General features: G+C 32.5%; 1 protein-coding gene across 3 annotated transcripts in view; it reads left to right on the forward strand.

Annotated features, from left to right (window-relative positions):
• Window positions 1-8537, forward strand: part of AP3S1 (adaptor related protein complex 3 subunit sigma 1) — a 69030-nt gene extending 60493 nt beyond the window's left edge. Inside the window, exons 6-7 of one of the 3 annotated variants that reach the window (XM_036846933.1) lie at window positions 1767-1807; window positions 6314-7086. In XM_036846933.1, the coding sequence (XP_036702828.1) occupies window positions 1767-1802 (36 nt within the window). In that variant the 3' untranslated portion in view covers window positions 1803-1807; window positions 6314-7086. Of the gene's footprint in view, window positions 1-1766; window positions 7088-7818 lie in introns of those variants that run through there. The other 2 variants (XM_036846931.1, XM_036846932.1) reach the window with 2 other exon arrangements.
• The last annotated feature ends 1640 nt before the right edge of the window (window positions 8538-10177 follow it).

Below are 10177 nucleotides of genomic sequence, written 5' to 3' on the forward strand. Positions count from 1 at the left end.
GACAAGGAAAAGGGCTAAGAATATTATTTAGTAGAATTGGCTTGCAGTGTATTGTTCAATATGGCAAAAGGTTTACTATAAACTCTAAGCTATAGTTTTTAAAGTCTTAAAATGATAACTTGAAATTTATGTCTGTTAAACCTTGCTTTACAAAACTGTATGGATATAGATTTTAAATGCCAAGAGACAGACAGTGATACAATCCATTAATAATTAGTCTAAAATGAGTGGATATGTGGTAATTTGTGAATTCCGTGTAATCATCTGTAAAAATATATCTACCTCTTGTCTGGAATTATCACATTTCCAGGTATTTAACTCCTTTCCATTGGTGGTGCCCTTCCTCCCGCCTGACCCCCTTTTCCTCCTTAGTTTGCTATATATAATATTGACAGAAGTCATGAAGGACCTGTAATAATTACATAATGGATATTTGCTTTTTGATTGTCCAGTAAAACTTTGTTAGTGAGCCAGTTTTTTTTTATCTATAAAGAGCAGTAAAATACAGAATTTACATTTTCAGTGGAAATAGTTATAAGAACATTATAACTTAAAGTCCTTTAACAGAAACATGCTATTTAAACATGCTATTTAAAATGGTTTTGAATACTGGTGAATATTTGTTTTTCATCCACTGATTGTCTTTTAACATGTATAATCAATTGTTATCTGCTACCAAATTAGTTTTTCTTTTTCTCCTTTACAAAAAAAGTATGTTTTAAATCTGATGGATAAACTAACATATGTTTATCAAGTGTTTCTCTATATGTGATGTCTGCTAGTATTTTCCTCATAAAGTAGGATTTTGAGTCATGGTGAAGCCATATATTTCTGATCATACTTTAAGAAATTGTGTTGAAATAATGTTGACTTTGTGTAATTTTTCAGTAATTCTCATATATTTTAAGTATGTTGGGAAGGCTACCAGCTTTATTCCAGACGCAGTGAAATGTCAAAAGTTTTCATATGGGTTCCTTTTCCATGTTATTTAAACTGGTTATAGCTACCAAATATATGGCTGCAGAATAATCCAAAATTATTTGAGAGCAAGCTATAAGCTTTTATTAATCTTACTCTTACAAAATTTTAGTTAAAATGTATTATGTAAGCAAAAAGTTACAAAGCAAATCTTAAAGTTCAGAATACCATGATTGATGAAAAGACCTGTTTATCATGTTTTAAAAATTAATTTAAGTAATGTTTAGAATATCATTTATCTTTTAAAAAGCCTAGATATAATTAAGATACAGCTTTTAAAATATAACATGGATGTATCGAGTTGCCTTTACTTTGTCAGAAATCAAAGATTTTATTATTTTATCTTAAAAGTAGTATATTTCCGGTAACAGTCAAAAGTGAACCAGTTTAATTCCCATTACCTAGACAGGTAGAAGCAAAGATCACCCAGATCTTTAAAGAGATGAGAAGCAAAGATATGCTCTGAATATATTTTCATCTATCCTGCTTTGATAGATAAATGGTTTACTATAACATTGGGATCTTGGGAAAGGAGGGTTTAAGCTGGGAGGTTGGTGGGATTTGGGGGAAGTGTAAGAGGCACTCAGGAATCTGCCTAGGAGTAAAAGGACTCCCTGGGGGTGGAGGTAGAGGGGTGGGGTTGGGGAGACTTGTTAGCTTTTATGTATTTCATGTGATTTTCAAGATGAATAAATGGGTCTGAATTTAGTCACTACTTTTTAAAAGTCAGTCCTCTTTTTTCCGAACATCCTGATCTTTCTAGCTCTTTCCATTCTTCTCTCTTACAGACCTTTATCTTTCAATCTCCCAGACAGGACAGGTAGACAAGGTATTGCTGACTTTGAGAAAAATGTACTTTAACAAAGGGAAAGCAAAATGATGTCAAAGGCAATTAATTATTTAGGCCAGACTCAAAAATTCTTTGTGTTAATGAACCCATATAGTCCCTGTAGCCTATTTTCCATTCTAGTTTCTCCTTGTAGTTTATTCATCTTTTATTGGACTTAGTGTATTTTACTAGTATATCATTGATGTCATGTTTGTTCTGTTTTGTCTGCCTGCATTGTAAAAGGAAAGTTTAAATTTTTTGTTCTTTTTTTTTTAAAACATTGTCATTTAACTGACAAATTACATTTGTAGAAATGACAATTTACTTTGTATGTAAATCAGAGTTTATTTTGAGCATCATATGGCAGAACCTTAATTTAACTCTCACAGATTTTTTTTCCCCACGTTTCTAAATTAGGATTCTAACATAAAATTGCATGCTGGGTTTTGGAAGCTGTGAATTTAAAAACCAAAAGCTGAACCTTTAGAGATTAGCATACAAAGTGGGAACCGGTAAAGGCTTAGAACAGTGACTGTTAAATAGTCCCCTTCCCCCCACCTAATGGTTTTCAGTTCCAAAGTCTTAACAATTGCTTTTGCAGTTTTGACTAACAGGTGAATATTAGAAGTAGCCAACAAAAAGTAAGATCAGAAATCTTCTAAAATAGAAATAAATACTCTAAAACATGGAATTAAGTATATTGACCAAAATAAAATGGATTTTCACTGTAGCAACCTTCTGATATCCAAACATATCATAGTTAAGACTCAATAAGGTATTGTAAACCCTGAAAATTTTTGCAAAGCATATTGGCAAAAACTGGAAGTGTTTTAAATAGACTCCTAGCCCTACAAAACTAAATTTTATCTGCTAGTTCCTGTGCATTTTTCACACCATAAGTTACCTGTGTGAATTACTCTTTAAACATTTCCATGTAGAGATGGTGATGAACAACTTTTTTGTACAAAGCCATTACAAGAAAATGAAAATGTTCATATACTTCCATTTAAAAATTTCAAAATGAAAATAGTTTATTGTGTGCCATGCAGGGAAAAAATGTGTAAACTTAACAAGCTAGATTAACCACTTTAGTAATTAGAAAAATGCCACTGGGAATTTGGCATTGCTTTTTAGACACTAAATTACTACTTTCTGGATGTGTTTAAGAAGCAGCAACATACAGGTAGCTTTACAATTTCTTATCCCGAGTTAGTGGGCTATGTATTATGAAGCTAGGGACACCACTTTTGGACCCTGCATCTGTATTGCTTTATCCTGGGAATAGAAAATATGTAATGGTCTCATTTACTCCATTGATCTCAGTCACTGCCAGTTTCTATGTCCAGTCTTTAATTTATGTTAAATTGCTTTTTCTACCAAAGAACCATCAATCACTTAGGTCTTATAACTTCCATCACTAGAACTAGTAATTTGCTTCTATTTTCAAAGAATAGAGAACAAGAAAAGCGGCCCTAAGATACAGATGTTGGAAAGTCAGCTTGTGAGTTGGTTCTGCCCCTCTACTTTGACATGCACAGTTACTCTCTTATTCAAAATTATGATGAGGACCCTTGAGGTCACTTGTGAGGGTCAAAACTATTTATATTAAATCCATAAATGACATCAGTCTGCTATATTTATTTCACACAGGTAAATCCTATGCTAGAAATTAAAACTATAATTTAAGATTACATAAAATGACTAGTACTGAAAGGTTTAAAAATTTTTAAATATTCTCATTTTGGTAAAAATTTTCATAAAATGCCATAGTTCTTGCTTACTAGAGGACCGTCATCAGCATTTCTAATCTGTTTATAATTGCAGTATTAAAGCACTGCCTTTAAAGCAAAGAGCAAGCCTGTCCCCAGTTTAAAAGTTATTCTGAAAAAAAAAATTATTCTGCCTTAAATTCAGAAATTAAAATATTGACATTTTCTATTCTGCTCAAAGCATGCTTTCAAAATCTGCCATTATTTTATTAATGATTTTGAGTCTGAAACCATTTAATACTGTGTTTATTAATGTTGATGTTCTTTCACTTTGCTGTTAGGTCAAAATTATGAATGTGCATATAGCAACTTCCAGCAGGATGGGTGGGTAAAGGTTTTAGTATGTACAAATTATTTCAACTACCATCTTATTATGCTATATATCAAGCTTGAAAAAATATTTTAAGATGGTAGGATATTTTATGTGTTAGATGAAGTAAATATCTAGGTTCTTTCCTTTTCCCTTGGAGAAAGCTAATTGCTTATTGCATGAGGAAAAGGGAGTCTTCAGATTCTTTGAAATATATTTTAGTAATGCTGCTTTTTCAGTTTCGCTTGCACATATTTTGTTTATTTTTGGGTCTGGCAATTTAAAAACAAAATCAAAAACAAATCATATCCATCCATTACTATCTTTGTGATTCAAGTGCTTGAAATTTCTGAGAGTATGTCTGTATAAGTCTTCTGTTTGGCCTCATTTTGGTATACTTGCAGACTTCATTTTGTTTTCTTTCTCTTAATTCTGTTAATTTATTTAATCTCATGGGAGAGAAAACATGACCATTCTTTTATATACTGTACTTCATTCTTCCATCCGATTCATACTCTTAACTGCTTTGGATTCATGTATTTGTTTTTGTTAGTGGAGTTGCTGCAGTTTACCTGCCATGGTGGTGCTCGAGTATAACAACATAGATGGAAACAAGTTATTTCTCCAGTAGGGTTTCATTCTCTTTATTTCTGCTTTATGTCAACTGTGTAATCTTAAATCTATAAGAACTATGCTGTACTGTCAGAAGTATCTTATTTTTACATTTTAAATTGTACATACCACTAACAAGTCAGGTAAACTTAATTTCTGTAAATTTTAGTGTTCAAAAGAATTGTGTTTAATAAATGTTATCTTGTTGTTTTGAGTATATCTTACTAAAAAAAAAATCTTAACTAAGATGAAAATTCCTTTATACCTTTGTGTTGGCAAACTGATTTCCTAATGGCAAATTACCTCTTTTACATTTTATTCTTTAATAAAAATGTTTCAGACTTCACGTTCACGGAAGTCTGAAACTGAAATGTGTTTTATAGCAGTTCTGGTGTTAACTACCTGAGTGACATGAAGTGGTTTTTTTTTTAAGCCCTGAGTTTTTGTATATAAACATTGACAGCTCATGTAAGCATCTGAGTAGCGATCAACAGTCCTTCTCATATTTTTCTTTACATTTTATATTCTACAGAATCTGATTTCTTAAAATGTTAGTTTAATTAAAACTTAATTGAAGTACACATTACAATTTTTAAATTTCCTATCATTTAAATTTGTGACATACTACACAAAAGTATTGAACATGCTTGAGAAATAATTTGATTCTCTTAATTCATTTGCGTGTTCTGAGTAGTTACCATCCTTTGCATGTCTATGGCTTGCTGCTTATGTTTAGAGAAATTGTAGTTTGTTGACTTAGAAACTTCTTTTGGTTTTACATAATATGAATTTGGCACATGTATGCTATTGAAATCAATTGCTATATTGACTTTATGTATTCTCATTAGCAGCTAACAGTCAACACCATCTGTGGTCACAAAGAAACGACTTAATCTAATGAAATTTAACAGGATGAAGTTTTATTCTTTAGTTTAGCTGCTCATGGTACAGGGTATTATGGAAAAGAAGGCTTCTTGACAATGACATTTTATACGAAAAAAAGTGTTTTTACTACTTATGTTAACCATAGCATCCAGTAAAACAGACAGACGGACACACACATACACACCCTACCTTTTCTCTCTTTTTCTCAATAATAAAATCCTCTAATAATTCATGCCTTTTAAAATGTTTATAGTTAAATACCTTGTCATTACTTTTCTACAGCCTACTCATAATTAGCACCCTGTATAGAAATTCCAAAGTAGAAATAGTGGCAAATTGATTTTTTAGTTAGAAAAATTATAAAATCCTTCTACTGGAAAAATGATACTTAGTTCCAGGTTGTCTATAAGTTTGTAAAATAATTTTTGTTCCCTTGGAAACAACATACTTCCTAGCAAAAGGAAGCTCTTTGAATTAGAGTCTTCTCTGATTCTAAACCATTCTAAATTTTGGTAGCTAAACACTGAACTTGAAAACATCAAGTTAAAGATCCTTTTGAATATGATTCATGCTACCCTAAATAATATTCATCTATATCTCTAACATCTTTTTGGGGGCTGTTGGAGAGAGGTTGGGCATAACAAAAACTGCATTGCTTCAGGTAGGTATAAATGTAGAGGTCAATCAAATTTTTAGTTATACATCAAAAAACAACTACACTCCATTAAATTATAAAAATTGAATTCTCCAACCCTATTCAGTCTTTAATTGGGTATGGAGTTTTTCATCCATATCACCCTTATCATTGCCTGTGTGGACCATATATATTATTAAATACTATTTTACTGATTTTTCTATTATTTCCAATTCTAACTTGATAATCCATGGCTTTTATTTCATTGCTTAACAATGTTTGTATCCTTTATTCAGCAAATAGTTTACACTGGCCTATTTTGTATCACTCAAGATTTTTCTCAGGTAACAGCTTTATTATTATTATATTTTTAATTAACGAAAGAGGTAGGATTACATGAGAGAAAAAAACTAAATTACAAAAAGGGACATTAAAACTAATCTTTCTGATTACATGGACACTGTCTCATATATGTAATCTAAGCAAAGTAGAAGATTCGTTTTTGTTACGTAATTGCTTTTGTGCAAGATAATATATAACACTGAATTCACATGTGTTCGTTGGCTTTATTACATAACCTGAATAAAAATTGATGAAATCTAATTGGTATATAAATTAAATCGTAAAAATATGAAGACTGTTGATGTAGCTATTTGAGAAAAGTGATATATATGCATTTTTCTTTTATTTTTAAGCATATTTTCTCGCAAAATTATTTCACAAATTATAAATTTTCCAACTAAGATGAAAGCCAAATATTGTACACTAATGGTATTGGAAATTTTAGAATTCATTTATTTATATATATATCCTACCTTTTGCATTTATGCTATTCTTTCTCTAAATTTGTATATTGTAAACCGAACATATGTTGAATCTACTTTATATGACAAAATAATTTTAATCATTATATTTTTACTAATTCATTGAAGGGTTGGATTGATCCTCTTCTTGCAGTTTCATTTTTAGGCAGAACCGTTCTCTTTGGATTGAGGCTTCACTTTATTTTTTTTAAATCTTTATTGAATTTGTTACAATATTGCTTCTGTTTTATGTTTTGGTTTTTTGGCTGCGAGGCATGTGGGATCTTAGCTCCCCAACCAGGGATCAAACCCGCACCCCCTGCACTGGAAAGCAAAGTCTTAACCACTGGACCGCCAGGGAAGTCCTGAGGCTTCAGTTTAAAAGCCTGATTTTTTTTTTTTTTAATGTCCTAGAACTTTCCTAGAAAAGTTTAGAAGAGCCTCTACAGTTTTAAAAAATAATTTTTAAAAACTTTATTGTTTTGAAATGTTTTAAGGGTTTAGCCCTAAGAAACTAAACGAACATGATTTATTACTTTCAGTTTTTATTTCACAGCATATATTAATAATAAATGACAGTTGAAAAGCAAAAACCCAAAATCTATCACAGTTGTTGCAAGAGATGTCTAATAAGGAAACTAATGTAAAATATGCTTTAATGCTTATATCATAAGTCAGTTAAATCAAAATATAGGTGAAGATCTAGCTTTGTCATTTGAATATTGTGTGTGATGTTTCCGTAGTACAGGTTAATTTGTATTTAAATCTTTACATTGTTATCATTGCATGTATTCACTGTATTTTTTTAAGGTGTCAACTGTTTTCTCTTTATAGATTAGTATTTCAAAGTAACCATTCCATACCAATTCAAACTACCATCTGGTCTCTAAGCTTGTTATATGAAACTCTTTTATCATTGTCCTCCAGTTTTAGTGTTTTTTGATGGGCTACACCTGAGCTGTACATTTTCTTTTTCTTTTATTTGCTTCTGTATACAGGCTGGCTTAGCGGGAGCTCCAGCCCGTGCTGTATCAGCTGTAAAGAATATGAATCTTCCTGAGATCCCAAGAAATATTAACATTGGTGACATCAGTATAAAAGTGCCAAACCTGCCCTCTTTTAAATAAAAAATTTAAAAGGCCACTCCCAGGTAAAATCCGGGGGAAAAGTCATCTAAGTTTACCATGCAGTTGTTTACCAAAAATAGAGGAGGAGAGTCTTAACTTTTGCTCTTGGATTTAAGTCAAGGTACTGTATAGAAGTTATGTAAAATCAGTATGGAAGTTCATTGTTGCTTTTCTTGCTCAGTGATTTTTGAAGAAATTGAGTAGTTACAGTGTGATTTTTTTCTTTATTTTCTAAACTGCATTCCTATGGCCACCTAAGGCATGCCTCTATGTACTGGCTACTACAGTATTTTGAAAAGTGTTTGGGACATTTCTTTAAATTATGTATAACATAAAATGTTGGTGTTTTATATGGATCTAAAATACAACATTCCTTAATTCTTTCTGTTATTTGTCAGAATTGTTATTTAAAGAACGAAGTATGTATTGCATGAAAACATTATGACCTTTTTCTCTTAGTTTAAATAAACTCCAAGGTAACTGGACTTCTAAAGCACCGTTCTGTTTGCCTGGTATCTACTTTAGCAATAATTTTTTTTACGACCCTCTGACTCAACGAAGTAAATAAAAGTATATTTTATCACTGTTAAGCAGCTGTTAATGTTGATTTATTTAATTTATACTTATATTTTTAATATTCAGAACCTCATTATTCTAAAACTCAATAATTTCACAAGTCAAGAGTAGTGTATCTCATAGTATACTGTGTAGGATGAGATCTGGAGTGGGAGATGACAAATCTTTTTCTAAAATCCATATTGAGAAATTGCAAAATCCGTTTTATACACATAGGTTTAAGTCTTGCATCTGATCCCTTCTTGCTGAGATGATGAAAAATAATTTCATAGCAAATACTTAGTTGCTTTTGAACACAAAACCCTTTGGGGGGCTTCCCTGGTGGCGCAGTGGTTGAGAATCTGCCTGCTAATGCAGGGGACACGGGTTCGAGCCCTGGTCTGGGAAGATCCCACATGCTGCGGAGCAACTAGGCCCGTGAGCCACAGTTACTGAGCCTGCGCGTCTGGAGCCTGTGCTCCGCAACAAGAGAGGCCGCGACAGTGAGAGGCCCGCGCACCGCGATGAAGGGTGGCCCCCGCTTGCCGCAACTAGAGAAAGCCCTCACAGAAACGAAGACCCAACACAGCCAAAAATAAATAAATTAAAAAAAAAAAACAAACAAACCCCTTTGGGGCCCCACTTGTTTCATCCCAAAGTCAAAACTTTCTTAAGTCCTAATACTCTCGTATTCTGGTTTCTCATAATTTGCCCACATTTCCTTATTTAATCTTATCTTGGGATCCATGAGTGGGATTCTTCTTCCAGTTAGACTAAGGTTTTCCTTCTAGTTCTAGTCCTCCCTCCCCAAATACTATTTTTTGAAACATTTCCTTAGATGTGTGGCATGTATGAATTTTACTCCAAGCTCTGGGGTGTAAGAAAAGTCACTATTTTTCCTAAATAAAATTAATCTGACTCTAAGCCCCATCCTACTGAGGCAACAGGAAACTCAGTCTGTGATTATTGGGATTTCCATCAGTTCAGAGATGTATAAAAGTCCTAGAGTAAGGTTATGCTAAGCAGAACATGCAGGGAGGTCCCTGGTCTTCAGTCATTTGAATGTGCCAGGTGAACAAGTCCCTGTCCTCATGGACATATATGCAGTACCACACTTTTCTCTTTTCCCTTTTTTTGGGGGGTGGGGGTGGATTATGGAAAGATTTAAGTTTTGATTTGGTTAGAATGTACCAAAATTAGGGAAACTTCTGGGCCGGATCATACTTTAACCTCAAGAAATAGTCAAAAGGGTTTCATCTTTTACTATATTCTAGTATGAAAAAGAAAACCCAGTCATGTGCAAATGACACAAGTAGGCAAGTCATAGAAAACTAAATCTCAGTGACCGCTAAGTATGTAGAGATGCTTAATCTCACTAGTAGCCAGGGAATGCAAGTTTAAAGGACAATTAGATTTTATTTTCACCTGTCATATTAGCAAAAATTAGAAGGGGTGACAGTATTCAGTGTTGGAGAGGATGTGAGGAATGAGAACTGTCATACATTGCTCATGGGAATGTAATTTACTGTAACTTAAAAAAAAAATAATATGCCAAGTTCTGTGAAAATTTTTAAAAATCAAAAATACACATATCATACATACCCTGTGACTCACTTTGGGAACTCTCTATTCTCTTAGCATTCCTGGATATCTTTATATACAAAGGTAATTATTT

The sequence above is a fragment of the Balaenoptera musculus genome, chromosome 3 (assembly GCF_009873245.2).
Source record: "Balaenoptera musculus isolate JJ_BM4_2016_0621 chromosome 3, mBalMus1.pri.v3, whole genome shotgun sequence".
Lineage (NCBI taxonomy): Eukaryota > Metazoa > Chordata > Mammalia > Artiodactyla > Balaenopteridae > Balaenoptera > Balaenoptera musculus.